At 42.9% G+C, this 21,001-nt stretch overlaps 1 protein-coding gene and 1 long non-coding RNA gene across 3 annotated transcripts in view; one reads left to right on the top strand and one right to left on the bottom strand.

Annotated features, from left to right (window-relative positions):
• Positions 1–21,001, top strand: part of FNDC1 (fibronectin type III domain containing 1) — a 96,816-nt gene that overhangs the window by 11,100 nt on the left and 64,715 nt on the right. The window contains exons 2-4 of one of the 2 annotated variants that reach the window (XM_070603289.1): positions 14,050–14,268; positions 16,579–16,665; positions 17,087–17,155. In XM_070603289.1, coding sequence (XP_070459390.1) covers positions 14,050–14,268; positions 16,579–16,665; positions 17,087–17,155 — 375 coding nt within the window. The remainder of the gene's footprint in view (positions 1–14,049; positions 14,269–16,578; positions 16,666–17,086; positions 17,156–21,001) is intronic. The other variant, XM_070603288.1, reaches the window with a different exon arrangement.
• LOC139080829 (uncharacterized) lies at positions 162–19,015 on the bottom strand. Its single transcript, XR_011535650.1, has 4 exons — positions 18,958–19,015; positions 15,887–15,977; positions 3,965–4,119; positions 162–416 (listed from the first exon to the last, which is right to left on the bottom strand). It is a non-coding gene; the product is annotated as an uncharacterized lncRNA (long non-coding RNA).

The following is a 21,001-nucleotide window of genomic DNA, read 5'->3' as shown; positions in this document are numbered from 1 at the left end:
TTTATAGAAGTTTACCTCTGAAGGTGGGGAAATGTGTTGGTTTCTGGTAGAACTACTTAGTCATGGAAAGTCCTGAAGACCATTTTAGACACACAGGTGATAGGCAGATTGAAGAGGGGAAGTTGGGCCTGATTACCTAGGCTTCTTTTCAACTCTCAAGATTTAAAAATTCTCATTTACAGTATATTTCCCAAGACTGAGGAAAATGAGGACCGAAAGCCCCCTCCTGCTGTGTCAGGAGGGAGAACTGGATGAGAGCCCAGGTTTGGGCATCCTGCCGGGTCATTTCTGTTGGGTGTTAGGGTGTTAGCCACACCCCTTCTGTGGCTCCTCCTCCTCCTCCTGTATCTCACATTCGTTGAGTGCTTTGCGATTTCCTTTCGTATTTTATCCTTATGTCAATCCTGTAAGAGTAGCTGTAGAAAAGGAACTGATTAAGTTTGATAATTGCAGAGAGAAACTTTGCTGACCTGTTTGCTTTGTTTGGGGGCCTTGAATGGGAGTGGACGTCTCCTAATTACAAGCAAATAAAAATGGGCTTTTGCTTGACTTGACCCCGATGGACATTGCCTTCTTCCTGAAAATCTCTCTACTCGTGTGTTCCCTGATGCCGCTTGTTTCCTGGCTCTCCTCTTTATCACTAATATTTTATATTTAAAATGTCTTCTCTCCAGGCATCCTTCAGACACCTGTGTTCTTTGGGTCCCGCTGGAGATGTCATGGAGACAGTGGGACCCGCTGGAGCTCAGAGGAAAGGCCAGGGCTGGAGTTATGAATTGGGGAGCCAGCAGCATATGGTGATATCTGCAATCCTAGGACTAGATGTGGTAACTGAGGGAAAGAAGACAGAGGGAGTGCACGCAGGGAAGAGAGAGGGCTGGAGGCTGGGCTCCGAAACAAATAAACCTTTGGAGTTCTGGCAAACGGGGAGGAGCTGGCAAAGGAGACCAATGATATGGAAGACAAACCAGGGAGTATGGTGTTCTGGAAGGAGGAGACTCTGGGGTCAAGGAAGACAGAAGAAGAGGTGCTTCCCTGAGGAGAAGCACTCAGCTGATGTGGAAATAAAGAAAGTCGAGGACCAAGAGATGAGGATGTGGCAACATGGAGTCTTCTTGACATTGACAAGAACTCATTCAGTGCAATGAGCTCATGCATCCTTGTGGATTCAGCTTCCACTGATGACTTTCAGTTTTCTACCTTTGGTTCTGATACCTCTCCAGGCCCACATCTATCCCCTTCAGTTATGATTACAGCAGAGAGGGAACAAAGTTTAGTAGAAAGAGCATGGTCTATGGTTTAGGAAGGTCTGAGTTGGACCAATGTCACTTACTAGCTGTGAGCCCTTGGTGAGTCACTTAATTCTCTAAGACTCACTTTCCTCATTTATAAAAGTGGGGATACCAAAGCACAGTTCTCAGGGTTGTTAGGGAGATTCGAGGGCTAGTAGTTATGATGATGTAGAACTCTTTTTAATCACCTCTAGATCCCCAATGCCTAGCTCGGAATCTGATGCATAGTAGGTACTCAATAAATATCTGTTGCAGAAGTAAATGATGGCTGACACTTAGTAGGTATACAAGAAATCTTTGTTCCTTTCTTCTTCTTTATGTCTCTCTATATTTTCTTTATCACAAATGGCCCCATGGCAAAACTTAAATTCTTTGCTTATTAGGTGTGTTGTGCATTTTTTTCTCTTCGTTGAAAGGTTATTTGCCAATGCCCATTTATAACCATTAAGTGATTATCTGAAATATTAAATATTAAAAAATGTTTTAAAAAGTGGTTATCATTAGCAGTCTGGCTTGTTGGTGGGTCCATGTAGTGGCTGGCTTCTGGTTGTGTCTGTCTCATTTACTCTGTTTGATACCTACCTCCCACAACATTTCCTTGGCCTGGCTTCTAAGGGTATTTTTCCGGGAGCTTTCTGAGTAAGATGAATGGTGATTTCAGCGACAGTAATGCCCAAGTATTTAACATAGCTAGACAATGACTTTCACATTTTGGGAAAAAGAATGAATTTTCAGGGAGTTTTTTTGGCTGGCATGTCAAGCAGTTTATAGTAGGCTGAGTTTAAGCTGGGCCAGCAAACAATGGTAATTCTTTAAGAAACTATTTCTCAGTTGCGAATTGAATTTGAAGAATGTGCAAGAGATCCCACAAAAACCTGGAAAGTACTGGTTTTTCGTAGGGTCTCTGATGCTGGTCAACAGCAGCCATAAATCCTGTATTCCCTTCCCGTCCTTAAGCATTTTCGCTGTAGGGTTCCTTGTTTTCTTATTGTTGTTATAAATAAATATATCTATGGAATCCTTCCAATTCCATTTCCCTAAACCATTCTGGAAAGTGGTTTAGATGGGGAAAAATTCTTGTTTTTTCTCTGGAACAGTAAATAGTAGCTTTTGCTTACATAGGTTCCCGAATAAAATGGCCAAGAGCTTTAAAACCTCAAGTTCTAATGATCAAATTCTGCCAGCTCTGCTGGTTAAGTTCACTGTAATTTCTGGCTGCATCATTTTCTAGACAGATGTACTTACTCAAGTCTATGGCATTCTGACAAATAAAGCATTGACATTGTCAAAATTAAATTCCCAGAGCGGATCCCGTAAGAACAACAAACGGAAAGAAATTCAAGTTAAAACAAAGCAACTCTCATTTAGAAATCAAGAGAAAAAGTGACTTGATTTTATGGATCTAGAAGTGATGATATCAGGTAACAAGGGATGGGGCTGCTAATAACACAGTGTCTGATGAATGATGGCTGAACAGGTAAGGGAATTGTTCATCTCACTTACCCATGAACTTGGCCAAGAGCAGATTGCCTATCAGGGACCCATGATCTTTTTATTTTTCCCCTCTGCCATCCCTGGCCAGGTCATCATTCTCAGCCTTGTTGCTTCATGTTCCAAGATGGCTGCCGTATCTCTAGATATGGTGTTGACATCCCCGAGCAGAGGGGGCAGGTGGGGGGGGGGGAGGGGAAAGGAGGAGGATACAAAAATACAAAAGCACATGACAGTGGATCCTGACCCCTTTATAATGCTTTCCTGGAAGTGGCAGCAGTAACTTACTTATATGTCTCATTGGCTAGAATTGACCACATGACCACCCCTAGCTACAAGGGATGTTGAAGGGTCATGAATATTTAGTGTGCCAGCCTCCATTGTAGAAGAAAACAAGGGAGGAAGAAGAGCTGGGAATGGCTCTTGGGTCCCCAACCCACAGTCTCTGCCACGGCGGTTCTAAATTGAATGCAAGCTGTTGAACCGTTGTAAATTAGCTGGGAAACTTGACTTGAGTGGGATTAATAAAAATTCAACTTAAAATGCCTCGGCAAACACCTTGAGGGAGAAGGCAGATTCATTTTAAGGGTGTCCTTTGGGCTTGAGAACTTGATTTTAGTTTTGCCACTTGGTGTTTGTTTTGAAACAGTATTCCTTGCTGCTTCATTTTATTGTCCACTTTTGCCAATCTTTCGCAAGTTGGGGAGGGGGGAGTGGGGAAAGAAGGAAGACAATGAAGAGAATACTGTGAGGTAAACTATATTAACAAATATTCTGTCTTTCTCTCTTCACTCCAGTTTCCTCCCAAACATAAATAAACAACCTAGAATCTAGAACCTTCTAGGTAAATTTGTCCAGAGGGAGCTGTTAATCCTTGAAGTGATGCGAGAGCATTTGAGTGACAGCCTTTGTTTACCAGCATCACAGAATTGTGGCTGCGTTGAGAATGCAAGTGGCCTTAGGCAGGAGATTGGGACCAGCTTCTGAGGGGACGGGGGCAAGGGAGAGAAATCACTGCCCATGAAGCACGGGGCTCTTTCCTTGGGAAGGTCCCATGTGCCAGCTGGAAGCAGGTGGCCTTGGGTATGACCAGTTTATGTGCAGCACCCAGGGGGAACCGTTTGCTGAAGCCAAGTATGAGAGTCACCTCTTTTCATGACACGTGGCTGCCTAAAACTCACCCAAGGTGGAGAATATTCGCCCAGAGACGGATGAGGGTGTAGGTGGTGCTGACAATCTGAAGAGGATAGAAATGAACTCAGTCAAACTCTACTTAAAGATTAGCCAGTGGCTCGAGTTTTGAGATTTGGATGGCTTCACCGTTGGCTTCTTTGAGCTGATGGAGAAAAAATGTGATTCACAATTGTGTTCACTGACCATCTAGCGCCCTTATAAGCACATTGGCATGTATGCCTGCGATTTTGGCCTTTTAGTCTGAATAAAATGATGCTTTGTTGTTATGAAAATACTGGAAAATGCTGGAAGGGCTGGGGACAACCGCAGGGAACTCAGGTTTAGCTGAGGACGAAGGTGAGGTGAGCAGGAGCACACTGGGAGCCCAGAGGTCCAGCTGGCCCCTCTGTTCTTTGGGAAACGCTGAGGGCAGATTCGCTGAGAGTGACAGGTGCTCCAGCCACACACAAGAGCATCCTGGGGCATTTCAAGTCTTCTAGCATCTCACTCTACTCGTGTGTACCCTCACCAGGTAAATATGACAGGACCCTTTGGACTTGGGGATAGAATCCAGTAAGTCACTATGACATTGGGAAGCTGGCTGCGTTTTGAGGAATGGGAACCAGGGGTCAAGTCTGGGGAGTCCTGTCTGTCCTCGCTCTCCCGAGGGACGGGGACATCTGCTTGCCTTGGAGTTTCTACTGTGAGGACAGCACTGTGTGGCTTCCCTGTGGTGGGGTCAGAGTTTCTGTTTGCAAAGCTCTTTCACTCCCTGGAATGTTTTTTAAGTTTAAAGACTTCAGATACCTAGACTTTGGTTTCACTTTTTGTACAATTATTCCTGGAGAAATATGCCAATGGTGGAAAACACATTTATTGAACCCCGTGCATATTGTGAAATGTCAGAAGAGCAGCCAGGCCATTATTTTAATACTCAGACTGTGTCCACCCAACCCAGCCTTCCAGGTGGAAAATGCAAGCAACCATCTGTAAATTTTACTAGTATGTATCAGTTTTACTTTACACAGTTGCGAAACAATCCGTACTTTCTTCGTCTTTTGTTTTTCTGGAGGCAAGGTTGTAATTATTTGCAAATACAATTCCAACATCCATTTGAAAAATTATTTAAAACTCAGTGTTTTGCCCACATGTTGCCAACCGTCTGGGTGTTTCTACATTTCTCTATATTCCTGTGCTGTCTGGTGTCTTAGGGACAATAGCTGCATTTTCCCACCTTTCCTTGGAATCATAGTCTCAAAGTTGTATATCACCTTGATTCCTGCTCCCAAGCTCTCCTGCGATTTTAGCACATCCTAACCTTTTCTGGCTTATCGACTGGATTTTTGGTCAGACACCCGTGGTTACACTGAGATCTGTGTTTTCTTCATTTCAGAGTCTGGGAAATATTTGGCGGTTTCCAGTGGAAAGTAAAACTTGAATTTCAAACAAAGATGAAGCAGGCAGACTTACATAAACATGAAGGTTTTGTTGCATTAAAGAGCGATCCTTGGTATACTTAAGAAGTAATTTTAGCATTTTTGGGGTTTTAAGGCACTGGTTTATTTCAAAAGCCCTTAACATTCTTTTGGGGGTTTTCTTCTGAACCAACGTTGTCCGTTCTTGCTGCTCAGCATCGACTGCCAGACTGGGTGGGCTGCACGGAGCGCTCAGCTGGGAATGGCAGCCATTCCTCGGCTGGTATTTGCCTTAATTTTTTTGGGCGTGTCTGCACTGGCAGCCTTTTGTGACCAAATGTACTGGCTGCTGGGGGAGCTTCAAAAAGTTATTTTTGACTTTCATAGAAGATCTTGATTAATAGTCTCTTAATCCATCAGGGTCTGACTACAAGTGGCAAAATCCCAACTTGAACTAATTTAAATCCCAGAATTCATTGGCTTGTGCAGCCGTACATTGGGAAGGACAGGAACTGAGCTCGCCCTGGGGATGCCTAAAACCAGGTCTCTCACTGCCCCCAGACTCTCTCTCCCTCTCTCCTCTCTTCTCCGTGTGACAACAAGAGCTGGTCACCAGCACTTCCAGGATTCACCCATCACAGCCTCAAAACTGGAAAGCAAAGGCAGTGCCCAGGGTCCAGCTCCAGTTAAAACAATTCCAGTGAAGTCTCCTGGTCTGGCCAGGGTCATATGATCAGAGGCTACTGGAAGAATTGGAGGAGGCTTCACGGGGTAGACAAAATAATGTGTCCTTTGCATAGCACATTTTGGATTCTCTGCCTTATGGAGATTTTAGGGTCTTAGGACTCTAAGAATTTAGGCTCTGGGAGACTGTGCGTTCAATTATTTTTACTTCAGGGAATCTTGAAGAATCTACACCTATCCCAGTGAAAGATGGCAGAGACTGCAGTTGCTGAGGGAACCCTGACCCCGTCTGGGCGTTTGAGTGAATCTGCTCTAGCTGAGGCTAAACAGGATAAGAAGGAAGAGAGGAAAGGAAGGAGGGCTTTCATTTTGTTAGATCTTAAGCTATTAAACCAAGAGGGCTTCACTCTTCAACTTTAAATTTTCCCTAGGAATTCTGTAATGGGAGGGACCTGTACTGACATTGGACATTTTTATATTGCTGGTGGTGTATTATCGGAGTGTCTTCACGTTGTCATTTCATCTCATTGCTTAAACTCTGGTGGGCTATTTTGGACAGTGTGAGTGGGGCAAAATCTGGGACTGGAATAGGACAGGCCAGGAGTGGGTTTTCAGCCTGGTGGCCAACATGGCTTTGAGTTGGCTCAAGAATGAGCTTTCCTCATTTCAGAGCCTTATGGAGCTGGGTGGGGAATCCCTACCTTAACCCCAGGAGGATACAGGTGGGCCAATGAGTGTCCTGGAGGAGGTTCCTGAAGGTGGGGCAATGGTCCTGATCCTCACCCTGAAGAGGCAGCCATAGCTTGACCTCGGTTGTTGGTCAAGTCCAATGGGGTCAGGGAACAACCTGCTGGGGACATTAAGGGGACTTCCACTTTCTTCTCATGTTTCACTTCTGGCCTCTGGCCTCATCCCATACTCCCTCACCTCCACGAGGCAAGCTGTACCAGAGGGGTGAATGAAAAAGCCCAGTCTCCATTGGTCTACTTCTCTACCCAGTGGGATCAATGGATTAAAAGACACAGGTATGCAAGTCTCCTCTTGCACTGGACTCCGCTTCTGCTTCCATGTGGGAGGGCACTAGACCCAGGCTCTCACCCCACCCAGCCTGTGCTGCAGGCTCAGCTCTCCCTTCTGTGTTCACTCAAGGGTCCAGAATTGGAGAGAGGAGGGGGGACAGGAAGCATGATGGGGGTCACATGAGCTCCACCTTCTCCAACTCAGCCTTATCAGTAATAAAACTGATAGTGTGATTTCTGACTCCTTTGTCTATTTTCTCAAATTAGTTTTGAGCTCAGATGTTCCGAATGAGCACTTCTGTGCCCCATGCTTCCAATTCAGGAAAAGCTGCTTCATACATTTAGTGAGGTGAAATAAAATTGCTATGTGATTTGTTATCTATAGCTCAGTAGAAGCACATAGGCCCTTCCTTATTGCTTGCCCAAGTAGATCCCATTTGCTATTTAAGATATAGCACTTGAGTTCTAAGAATCTATGAATTGTGTAGCACAGGATAACCATGCATTTTTTGTTTGTTTTTTTGTTTATAGGCTATGCTTTTTAGTAAGGAAGATTGGCCCTGAGCTAACATCTGTTGCCAGTCTTCCTTTTTTTTTTCTCCCCAAAGCCCCAGTGCATAGTTGTATATCCTAGTTGTAAGTCCTTCTAGTTTTTCTTGACCATGAATTTTGAGATCCAAATCTATGTCTCAAATTTCATTTTCAAATCAAATCAAACTGATATTTAATTACTTAAGTAATTTTCTTCAGCAAGTACACAGTATAAAAATCCAAGAAGTAATATTTATTTTTCTTGCAACTGTTGCCTTGGTTAGGGCCTCAGAAAACATTTGGTTCTACGTAGCCAACATTTTCTTAGTGGATTTTCCTACCCCAGCTCTGGGTTTTAGCTTCCCTGTGCACAGTGATGATGTGAACGACAGCTCTGTTCAGTGCAATCACAGAAGTTACAAGATTGAAGCACGTTTATAAGCTGCTGCTTTGTTTCTAGATGGTAAGTCAAACAAAGTATGCATTCATTCATCTAATATTTATTGGATTCTGACTATGTGCCAACGCTTTCAGTGGTATAGCATGTTTGGCTAAATCAGTCAACTTCAAAAGTTATAATGGAGCAAACATGAAGGAATCGTGCCAAAGAGGAGGCATTTCTTTCTTTGTTTCTTCCTGGATTAATGGTGCTCTTATAACCCCTCTCTCTTACATCAACCATCCATCCATCGTCCTTTCCCTTTTTGCCTATCTGGAGAATGTAATGAAGTAACTCTATGTTATTTTTAAAAAGTAAAACAAACAAGCAGAAGCAACACTTTGGATCCAGAAAGATTCAGTTATTATCTTGAGTCACCGTCTTCTAAGCATGATTTCCCCATGAATTGTGTCATTTTTGGATTACTTTTACCATTGATTCATTTTATTAACTGATTCTGAACTTGCCTTACTTTTCTTCTGAGAAATATCCTTTGACAGAATTCCCTTTCTAGGAACATATTTATTTTCGTCCATTGTGGGTATGCCTGCGTGCTTAAGGGTGGGTGGTGATATTTGAACCAAGATCGCGAGCAGTGAGCTAGTGTGGAACTCACATGAGACTGTCAAGCAGGCAGTGGGGACTGTTGGTCTGGAATCGTTAGGCCAGAGTGAGATGTGTGGACGTCATCAGTTTTGCTAGCCGTTGAAGCCTGTGTAGCATCACACACATCCCTCCACAAAGGCATCCTGGGATGCATCTTCCTGACTTCTTTGGAGCCCAGGCCAGTTTATTCAGAGCCTTTAGGTCTCTCGGGGAGGGAGAGAGATCTAGAGGTGGGATATGAGTCCTTGCACAGATCTATACCTGGCGCCTTCAGCGCCTGGGGTAACTCTTGTTCCACTTCTTCTCCAGACTTGAGCATCCATCTGGACCTGCAGAACTTCTCTCTGGACCCAGACTCCCACAGGAGTCTTAGAGCTGAAATAGGACATTGGGAAGTTGTCCAGATCAGCAACTGAAGGGTTTCTCCTGGAGTTAAAGTAGAAGTCACCGACTGGCCACCAATGGACTGAATCCAGCTAGTTGGGGGTGGTGGTGTGTGTTTCCTCACACAGTGTTTTTAAAAAGTTGCATTACCAACTGGTATAAAATTGGGAGATTGCACACAAAAATCAGGATCTCTAGCTTTTTAGAACCTCCCCTCCCCCCAGAATGTCAGACAATATGGGGCCTGAATTCCTTTTTGTCAACAGGTGCCTAAAACTAAATTGTGCCTTTAGATGGAATGTGCACTCGTTAATATGTCTTCACTTATTTGCTTGATCTTCCTGGTCCTTGGAGGTGTTTGGGTTCGAGATCTTGGTGGACCTCATTTGTCTAAACCCTCCTCACATATTTTTCTTCAATCTGTTAGCCATTTAAGTGAGCACTGAGTTTGTGGCTGGCGCCCAGGGCCAAGAAAGATGACAGAGTGGAAGGTGGGGAAGAGGCAGGTGAGGTGTGGTACCCTTGTCCATGATGATGAGCGGGCTCCACACATGTTGGCCAGGCCAGGCTGGCTCTGGGGACCTGGCTCTGGATTCAGGCTTCCCCAGGACATTCATCAGCCCTGGAGGATCCCTTGAGGCCACTCTGCAGAAGCTGAAGACCCTCCAAGGACAGACATCGCAGAACTGTTGGAATCTCGGTATCCATCCTTGAGCCGACATGAATCCATACTTGGACCCTTGAACCAAACTGGCCTCCTAGAACTCTCTTGGAAAGACCTGGAACTTGGAGCTAGACCAAAGGAACAACTCTAGGTACTGACTGGGCCCTTATTTTCCATTCCCAGACAGACCAATAGAGGTCTCATGGGAGCCATGCTGTGAAAATGTCTAGCCTGGCAGTTGCCAGGTATCTGAAAGGTCACCAAAATATTTTGCCACTCAGTACCTGGCAAAACATTCTTGAATCTGGATAAAGTTTACTGGTATGAACTATGGAATGACTTTGAGTCATAGCAGACTCTGCTGGCTTCCTTCTGTGTCTGGAGCACCTTACCATCTGTCTCCATCCAAAGATAGCATTGAATGGGGAGAAATGGGGAAGGACACAGACAGGAAATTCTTTTTGCTTAAACTGAAGTCCCGTAGGCTGCAGCTTAGGCTCGTTTTGCATCCTGTGGAGATGAAAAAACAGCTTGTTGCGGTCATAACCTGTCATGCATGCTCTGTGCGTTTACATCCCGGTATTCCCTCTGTTAGGCTGTATCATTCCTGTTGTATTGACTTTGGGTTTGTCCTTTTCGTCTTTAGAGAGGCAGTTCATGGACTAATTAGCTTTAAAGAATGTCCCCAGTATCATCCTTATTAGATGAAAATACTGAAACTATTACAGAAGATTACGTGTTTCGTTTATCCAGCAGAGAGGATGGTCTGTCCTAAGTTAAGAACACTTAGAAATAAATTAAAAACCACTTTGTCATACTTCATCTTTAGCCTACAGAAAACCCAGAATGCAGTCTGCAGAGGCTGAAATGAATTTCACGCTCTTGATGCTTTCGCTTCTCATTTAAAGAATGAAGTCACAAGACCTACAAAGCAATGATCAGGAATAGAACAAACGGGCATGTTTCTAGACCCAAGAACCGGCTTTTGGTCAAGTAATGCGAGTTTGTGCACACCGACATGTGTCTGCCTGGAGCAGCTGTTGCTTAAATGCTGGTTTCCTGAATTCACTCGGAGCTCAGGCACTGAGGGGTCGGGGTGGGGCTGGAATGACAGCCAAGATTGCCTTTCCTTCAGGCTTCCTGTTCTTTGCATCCAATTCTTTCTGAGCGAAGCCTGGATGATGTTCACTAGGAAGCATCAAAAACGGCATCAGTTTTAAATATCTCCTAATCAAGTCACTGTAGTGTTCTGTTTAACTGGCCCAATTTGTGTGTGTTGGGGGGTTGGGTGGGAGGAGGGGCTTGTCATATATTGGCCTAAGGCCTTTGGGGAACCTTGAATTCAGGACTGATCTTACAAGGAGATTGACCCTGAGACTGCCTTGAAGGTATGATTTCATGGTGCCCAAAAGGCCTTTGTGTTCAAAAACGATCTCCATGAGGTAACTCTAAGGCTGAAAATGTCTCTATTGGAAAGTCATTCCTCTGGTCTAAGGTTTTGTTGTAAGAATGCAAATATCCCTGAGAGAACACGTCATTCACTTATCCTTCCTTCCAGAGAGCGGGGAGGATGAGGACACCAGCACGAGGTGATGCGACTGGGTGGGGGCAGGAGTGGCCCCCAGAGAGGAGAATGGCGTGGGAATTGGGGGTAGATCTGGCGGAAACAGTAAACACAGCCATGGAGGGCTCATAATTTGTTTTAGGAGAGTGGTGGCTCCTAAATTAATTAGTTTTCAATGGATGTGGTCAAGGGTCATTTATGAACAGGGATGGACCCTGAGGCTCTGTACGCTGTGGGAAGAGCTGGGTTTTAGAGTTGGACAAAGTGGGGTTTGCATTTGCCTCCAGTCCTGCTGCAGCTGTGTGACTCTGGGCACTTCTCCTAACCTCTCTGCTCCAGGCCTTGTTTTCCTCATCTGGAGGAAGTGGGAGTGAATAATGTGGAGAGGGAGTGAATAACACCTCCCAGCTTGTGTATGTTATGAGCATCATGCAACTTAAGTTTAAGTGTTTAGAGCAGAGGGGGAAGAGGGTAGATTCAATAAGCCCCCTTTTCCTGTCTATTTCACCCTTGCATTTTTATATATTTTAGAGTAGATCTACACGATATGGCCTTTTCCTTAACATACAAATGCTGACACAGGCAATTATGGAGTTGAGACACATTGTGTGACGGTACTTGCTCATTGGCAAGCGGAGAACAAACAAACCCATGCATGGACACGCTGGGAAACCGATTGCATAAGCAGAAGGCAACGGCATTCACTAGGTTTGGGCAACCAAGGGCACTTGCCCCTTGCCCTTCTTTACTTTGTTCATCTGATTAGAGCTCCTTGAAGGTTCTGAGTTTCTCCTCTTATTCTGGGCTCATGCAACCATTTGGATGTGGATTCTCATGTGAGTTGGGAATTATTCCATGTGTGTCCAAGGATAGATGCAAGGCAGAGCAGGGAAGAACAATGAGTACATTTATGAGTTGTTCCTCTTTTCACATCAGTAAATCATTTTCAGGCCTAGGCAGTTGTGTCCTAGTTGAATTCACCAGTGCCTGGCAGAAAATGGGACGGTGTTTGGGTTTCGCAGGACTCGCGTTTCAGTCTGTCTGTCCAGGATCTAACTTTTCTTGAGGGAGATTTGGAATTCAACTGTAAAGAAAAGTGTTATTCGCATATTCAATCATTCTTTTGTTTTCTTCCTTGGGAGAATCATCCAACCACAAACTTCCCTTTGCAGTTTCGAGACCTTGCTTTTCATCCACCGCCGTTTGGTCAGAGTGAAATATCGGATTCTGGCAATGATTTCTGCTGTTGCCCGAAATAGGGATCGCAGCTGACAAAAGCTTGTCAAACAGATGGCAGAGAAGGAGAGCTTTTTGTAGTGAAGCCTCAGGAGAAATAAAGGAAACTGAGGGAAGGGAACCTCAGTCTTCTGGCAAAGAAAATCCTGAGAAGTTTCTCATTGGCGAGGAAGGGCAGATGGGAATTATTGAAGAGCAGCCATGATTGCTCATTGGGAAGGCTGGGAAAGTCATTGCTGTCTTTATGGTCTCCCTAGCCCACAACTTCCTGGAGAGCACTGGGTTCCTTGTCTGTGATTTCTCGCATCGCGAGATCACAGGAACCTCTCCTCTGAGGCTGAGGATGGAAGGCTTTGTGGATTTCGGTCTGTGCCTCTGGTCCAACATGGTGCTTTTGTCTCCATGTGGGCGTTCATTGCTAATGCTTGAAAGTTGTTGTCTTCATGCTCTTTTTTTTTCATTCGTTGAGTTTCTCTAAGCAGAGTTCCAGGAGTTCCCTCCTTTGCTAAATCATTTTACTCCAGAGGCAGTGGGGCAACTTTGGGAGGAATAAGTGATGTCTGTTAGAATCGTCTGTACTTATTCTGTTCAGAATTTTCGTTCGGTATTAAAATCACGTACTAACCAATCTATATGTCATCACGAAACACTCTTCCTTCTCTTTCTTCTTCCATGAAATTCCAAATTCATTTTTCATACTGTTATTAAGTTTTAAGGTTTTGGGGGTTTTTTAGGTTACTTTTCTCTTTCGTGAGAGTGCCTTGCATCATTGAATAATCAGTTTCAGATCCAAGTTTGCCTCAAATGCATTTGACTGTTGTGTGAATATTTAACATATATTTATATTGTATTACATTGCAGTATCAGTTACCTCGTGAGCTGAGAGATTTTGTTTGACAAAATGTTATGTTTCATTTTGGTTATTTTTGAAAATCAAGAATACTTTTTTGGAGCCTCGTAACTGAAGATAAAAATGTAACTGTGCTTCTTAATAACTTGTTTTTCTTCTTCTGGGACAAAATATGGAAACGTTTAAATCAGCTATATGCAGATCAACCAGAGGTTTACCTCCCTTTTAAGGTGTTGATGATCTTGGTTTGTTTTCTTTGTGGAAATGAATGCTTTGGATTCAGTGGCTGTTCTTCCTGATCATGAGAGTTTTATGTTATTCGTCTCATTGTGTTTTAAAGATTGTCCAACTTCACTGAGCAAAATACTAAGCGCTTATTTAGTATATGAATGCTTCTGGAGAATATGTCAAATTACTAATAAGTTATTCTTGCACTAGCAAGGTAACATAATCAAGCCAGAGAATGCATAAACTTTGATTTGTTTCACTTTGGTTTAAATTTACCACCCATAGTTATCCAGAATACATAAAAGCTTGTGGGTTTGGTATGTTTCTTTTGCTGTCATCCTGTAACAATGTCCAAACATGACTGTACTTAAAGTCTTGGGGATCAGACAGATTAAAAGTCATTTGTTCTTTTGCTAACCATATCAGAGAACAATGGAAAAAAATTCGTTTTCCCCATCTGCCGTTCCCATAAGTTCATAGTTGCGCTGTTTGCATAGCTGACCACCCACTGAAGCCAAGGCACGTGAAACTGCTGTCCACTAAAATGGGCCTGAAAGTCACATGGGACCCACCCAAAGATGCTACCAGTAGACCCGTGGAGCATTACAACATTGCCTATGGGAAGTCACTGAAAAGTCTTAAATACATCAAGGTGAATGCGGAGACACACTCCTTCCTTATTGAGGACGTGGGTAAGTGACACTCTGGTCTTGTTCCCCGTCAGAACTAACTGTACACCAATATTCTCAGTTTCATTCTTAGGATGACTATTTGTGAGACAAAGCGTGGCCAGGCTCAAGGTACCTAGTGGTTCTTTGGGAACAGGTAGCCAAGGTCATGAGGCTGTTGCTTAGCAGCCTTCCTCCCTCTCCTGGGCTTCCCCATCATGCATTTGAACTCCAATATTCCCGGATATCTCTCCAAATTGATATAGGAAACAATTTTTAGTTTCAGAATGTGCTTTTGGGAAATATGTTGATCGTCTTTTGTCTCGTAAAAGCTTGACTACTGGACAACTTTATAGCCTAATTTTCATTTCTAATTTATAACCCATTTTATAATTGGAGATTACTCAAGGACTATGTTCTTGTAAAGGTGTGTGTGATATGTCCTGCTTAGCCACATCTGGTTCAAAGATGTAACATTTTTCCCCATTAAATTTGACTCTGGAAGTTTGGAGTATTTGAAATTTTTCCTAATAGATTGTTTTATAAGTGCAGATGTAGGGGTTTTAATTCAGGCTTTGAGCTGCTTCCTAAGGATCTTCTCTCTTCTGCTTTTTTGATCCCAGTAGCCTGAAACGCCATTTATTCTGCAATCATCTCATGGTCCAACCTTAAGATGGATCATAAAGAAGTAGCAGAAGTCAGCCTCTGTCACATCTAGGTCTCCCTGAGCCAGGTTACCATTTTGCTGTCTTCCTTTAGTGCATCAAAATCAACTCATGGCTCCTCAGATTCTTGGCGTCAGTCAGCCACACTTATTCCTTTCCACACCCTGCACTGTAATGTTTGACTTTCTGGGTAACGGAGCAGAAAGTGTATAGAAGGGAGATAAAGGGGGCCAGATTCCCTTCCTCATGGTTCCAGCTAAACATACATTTCTCTGAATCTCTTCCACATCAGTGTGGCCCCGCAAAGTCTGACTGTGAGGTTAAGTGGAGATTCCATTGTACCAAAGGCATGGGCAAGGTCATATTTGCTTGTTCAAACCTTGGGTTGTTACTGCAGAGAAGAAAAACATGGAGAAAGAGAGCCCTAGACCTCACTGAAAAACAAATAGTGTCTCCCAAGCAACTTTCTGATGAGTTAATGAGCGGGAATCAGAGACATGTGGATTAAATTTCTTTGAAATATGAATAAACTCAGAACGAAGAGAGAAAGTGCCTGGCCAAGCATGATTTTGCATTCTGTCTGGATCTAGAGCATTTCCCCATTAGTCGGCAGGTCATGCCAGACCCTGAATGCCACCAGGCCCTGCCCTAGTCAGACAGAAGTGATATCAGCTTTGAGCACAGCAGGCGTCCCAGATGGTATCGGCTGTGTCGCTGTTCTTGGGCCTCTGGCTTGAGAACTGAAGTTTTGTTAAAGGAATGCTCCTCACTTGGAGAAATGTAATTACAGTTATTGCCTTTGACAGAACTAACTCTAACCTCTCCAACCCTTCGTCCCCTGAAATGCCCTCAGACTTTCATCTCTTCAAGGAATCGACACCTTTACTTTACCTTTCGTGAGATAATAATTCATTTTGAGGAAAAGCAGCACTACTAGAGTTTTGCTTTTGGAAGCTGCAAGTTCAGGGTACACTCACTTTGTAACATGGCATCTTGGTTTCCTCTTGCATCCCAACAACTTCAGGAGCTCAGTCAAAGAGACTGCTGCTACTTGACCTTGACCTTGACCTTGAATCAAAAAGTGAAGCCCAGTTATTTCAAGATTAGCTTTTCCAAGATTCTAGGAGCTATTTTTCTAGAATTTTGTTGAAATAGTCAAAGACAATATGCAGGCATAGTAAAGGGAATATTTTGTTGTGAAAAGTAGAACATTTCATGAAGATTTCCCATGTGCTACCTTTATCAGTTATTTTGACACTTTCTTAATATTTTTGGAGATTTCCACTTGGACCGTCCATGGGAAAATATTATTTCTAGTTACAGTAGGTTAAAACACCTGTTTAGTGCATAGTGCCTTCCTATTTCCTACATTGATTTCACTTTAAAAACCTCAAAAGCATTTTTTGTTGACTACTCTTGAATCCAGGTTTATTGCACGTGCCATAATACTTTGTACTAAGTAAATTTTGTGTTCTTTTGATCAAGCGCATTTTAGTGACATGAGAGGAATGTTAGTGATTTTGATTAAAAAAAGAGAAAGCTATAGTTAGACTTGTCGCTTAATTCAGATTTTCATATTTGGTTATAACTGGTATAAGGAACATGGTTGAATCAAACTGTCATTCTCGGAGATTTGAAACGGTGGCTTGATATAAACCATATGTTTCAGAGCCGGGGGTAGTGTACTTTGTGCTGGTTACTGCAGAAAACCACAATGGAGTGAGCCGTCCAGTTTACAGAGCTGAAAGCCCACCTGGTAAGTCTTACCTAGAATTGGAGGCTGTGTTTTCATGACTTAGATTGGGAGAAACATCTCTCCTTGCTTCTTCAGGTCAATACAAATCTAGCAGCATTAAAGAGTGCCTGAACAAGAAAGTTTTAGACTTGCATAGCAAGCTGAAAGATTGAAAAGTAGGAGAGATTTATCCCTTCTTTTAAAGTAATTTTAATGTAGGTTATTAGCACTTTGTCCTTTTTTGAGTACTCACTAGTGTAAACCATGTACAAAAGACCCAAAATATGTATTGTCCATAAAGCCTAGTCACCTAAGATAGCCTGAGTAGATCCTTTTGAAGACTGTTGAAAAGACGTTTTAAGTATATGTTAGGGATGCACTGAAATGTGGAAAATCCAGTGGTCCTCCTTTCTAACTATCAAGTTGCGTTTTCCTAATTTAGGAGGTGAATGGATCAAGATTGATGGTTTTCCCATTAAGGGTCCAGGATCATTTAATGAAACCGTCACAGGTACTATTTGCTCATTCGGTTCATGTCTTCACTGAAGCACCATCTCGCAAGAGGGTTGTGCTTCTGTCACACACATGTGCTCACAAACCTTCGTTTAGTTCCCATCGCTAAACTAACACACATGCCACAGTTTTGGTCAATCTGCTCTGCACTTAATGGACCAGACTGCAGCCACTGTTGTTCATTTCTCACTGTTCTTTCGTGTTCTGGCGTGGGGAAGTGTCTGTGTCTACATCTGGGGATACTGTTGCACTATTAACAGGCAAATATGGTGGTCGAGATGGCAGTCCTGGCCTGATGAGGATATTTACAGCTCTCTTACCTGTGGATGGCATAAATGAATGGGAGCCACCAAACAGTGGCTTTTATTGGCTAAAATGCAGCATCAAGTCCTTCTTTCTTTTCTTCTAACCGTGGGATATTTTGTGATATGTTAGACAACCTGCCTTCCATCTCTGCTCCATATTTGTACATATGTATGTTTTATCATTTGGATGTTGATGTTGTCTGGTCATATTGTTTTGCTTGTTGAGAGAAGTGTTGACATTTCTTGTGTGTTTCTTGAACATATGTAATTAATGGTGAAAAAATAATGAATGCAGTTATTTCAGAATGTGGTTGGGTAATAACCCAAAGGCAATATGGCAAGGAGCTGTGGTTTTTTTCATGAAGCATGTTTTCTAAATACATCAGTCTGGTATAGTTGAGAGGAAGGTGAGTATGTTGAAACCAATGATTATAATCTGCTTCTCAGATCAGATTTCATGGATGTAGGCAGTTTTCAAATTCCGTTTTATGTGTAAAGGGAGTGGAGGAACAAAACAACCAGAAAAGGAAACTGGCTTTCAAGGAAAGGTGATATGTTCTTGTTCAAATATGGTGGACTTGAGATGGCCGTGAAGCAGTGTCATGGAGATGTCTTAGAGGTGATTGGAGATGAGACAGTGAACTCCGGAAGAGAGAAGTAAGAGGTATACGTGGATTTAGGAGTCATGCTGTAGGGTGAGAACAGAAGTAGAGAGTGAGCAAGAATTAGGAGAAATAAGAGCAGAAGGCCAAGGATCAGACTTTGGAAGACATTGACAATAAAACAGTCAAGAAGGTAGTACACCTAGAGAATGTGCAAAATAGGAAAAGGTGTTTATTTTGGAGGTTGTCTACCCCTGAAGACACGCATCTCAACATTCGCAGGTATGCATAAACCCTTTCCTGACAGATGTACTGTGCCTTACATTTGAATCCTATATATTGTGTTTTAAATGACCATTTTATTTATTTTTGTAATCTTCCTGATAAGGTTTTCTGAATGATAGTAGTTTTAGAACAAGTAATTTTCTTGCATTTCTTAAGTAATTAATTTCTTATGCTTTCTTTGATAGAAACGTGTGTGCGTGTGTGCATGTGACCTTTCTGAGTAAGCACATGTTGCAGAAACCGTGAAAATCAGAGTCAGAGACGATCACACCCCATCTCATATTTGTTGGTTTCATGTACCGTAAGATCATTGAACCCTTCTCTGCAGGAGCCTTGGTAGACCCTGGTTGCCAAACAGCCCTCTGCCATAGTACACAATGCTACATTTGTCAAACATTATGATAAAAAAGAACTGGAAGAAATTGCTAAACAAACCCGTTTGCAGCATATGATATAAAGCAGAACTTAAAACAAAAAACTAAAAACATCTGTATGCAGAATGCAGAGACTTGATTACAGTGCTCTGGGAAAAAAATTACGTTTCATCATTAGTAAAAATAATGAGAATAATTTATGAGAAATTATCAATAAGTAATCAACATCCATACCTTTTTGTGAGGCTTGGAAAATATACTATGCTATTGTTCTGAGGAATGGTTAATATATGATAATTCTGTGAAACAATAGAAGTGTTCTGAGATCTAGAATCTTCATTCAAGGGAAGGGATTTGTCCTCAGGATGCAGACATTAGCATCAGCTTCTAGTGTAAGGCCCCAAGGACTCGCTCTAATGCTTTGACTGGTAGCACCTCATGTTCTTCCAGTGTTTTATCTGAAACCAGAGGAAAAATCCATTCTTTCATTCTGCTGGAAACAGTAGTTTCAGTTCAAATTCCAGAAGGCCTCTTGCTGGCTAAGACCTATCTTGACCTCATTATCTTTGCTTCAATCGGACTTTCATTATTTAATTCATTCATTCAGTGCCTGTGGTTTCCCAGGCACAGGTCTAGGTGCTTAAGATACAGTGGGGAGTAAGACAGACAAGGACAAAAGAAAGAAAGAAAAAAAAAGACAGACAAGGGCTTGCCTTCATGAAGATTATATTCTAATGGGAGGGAAAGACAATAAACAAGTAAGCAAAAAATAATGCATATAATCTGTATTAGTCTCTGGTGCTGCTGTAACAAAATACCACAAATTGGGCGACCTAAACAATGGAAATTTATTTTCTCACAGTTCTGGAGGCTAGAAGTCCAAGATCAAGATGTCAGCAGATTTGATTTCTCCCGAGGCCTCTCGCTTTGGCTTTTCTTCCCTCTGTGGGCGCACATCCTTGGTGTCTCGTTATGCGTCCAAATTGCCTCTCCCTATAAGGTCAGCAGCCATATTGGATTAGGGCGCACCCTAATGGCCCCATTAACTTAATCACCTCTTCAAAGGCCTGATCTTCAAATACAGTCACAGTCTTTGGTAACTGGGGGTTAAGACTTCAACATATGAGTTGTGAGGGGATGAGAATTCACCCTGTAAGTTAAACACGAATTCTTTGAAAAATAAGCAGCACTGTGATATAGAACAGGCAGGGTGGGGAGCCTGGGAGGCACTGATAAGATGATGGTACCAGGCTGAGACCATATGGGGACCATATGGGTGAAGACACATGAGGAGGAGGAAGAACCTGCCAGGGAGTCCTGGAGGGGGGCAGGACTTCAGTGATTCTCAGACCTGTCAATTGTCCAAATAGGGAAACTCTTAGGACTCAGAAAATCACAGGACTAAGCAAAAAGGAAATTCCAGGGCAGAAGTTTTGGCTTCCTCTTTGCGTAGCTCATCTCAGGTCTTCTAGTCAGAAAGTTGTTCTTTGTGTTTAAGTGTAAAGTCCCTCCCTTTGAGATGTAAACCCACATCCTTTCATTTTGTCCTCAGGGAATAGATGTCCCAAGTCCCTTCACATATTGGCATCCTATTACTTGGCTTTCCTGCACGCTTCTTTTCTGAAGTTTTTCTAGCTTTTTGCTGTGACTGGATCTGGGATATTCTGGTGTGCGCAGAGCCAGGCACTGGGGGTCAGGACAAAGACCATGGCTCAGCTCAGCTTCCAGCCAGCCCAGGGACTCAGCAGGCACTTAATCTGCTTTTGCCAAGCTCTTCGTTTTAGCTCTCAATAGGATCATATGTATTTTAACAATAATATAATTTTCTAAAAATCTAGTCCTATTGGCTTTTCTTAAGCCATGGAGCCCAAACTAGAGATAGCCATGAAATAAAACCTGATTCATGCCTCATTTTTATTAGATTTTCTTTATATTTATGAAGCTTGGTCATTTTTTGACAGTTAAATTATGGCTCAGCCTCAAGTTCAGCATAGCGTTCACAGTTCTCTTAGGTCATTTTCAGCCAACACTGGCGTGATACCTGTGGTCCAGCCATTCCCTTCTTTATCAAGGTCATTCCTTGACCTCTAGTTTGCTCCCTCAATCCAAATAGCATTCGGGCCCTTGGCTCATAATGTGCCTCTCAACCCTGGCGTCCTGGACCACATCAGCCTCCATGATGATGACCCTCATGGTAGTCTCACCTCGTGGTTTCCAACTGCCGCCTCCTGTCACTTATGATAGAGTTGTTCCCCTCCAAAATCTAGAATTATGAAAT

The sequence above is a fragment of the Equus przewalskii genome, chromosome 32 (genome assembly GCF_037783145.1).
Source record: "Equus przewalskii isolate Varuska chromosome 32, EquPr2, whole genome shotgun sequence".
Classification (NCBI taxonomy): Eukaryota; Metazoa; Chordata; class Mammalia; order Perissodactyla; family Equidae; genus Equus; species Equus przewalskii.
Note: the sequence above shows the minus strand (reverse complement) of the source record. Positions and strands in the feature narration are given on the sequence as shown.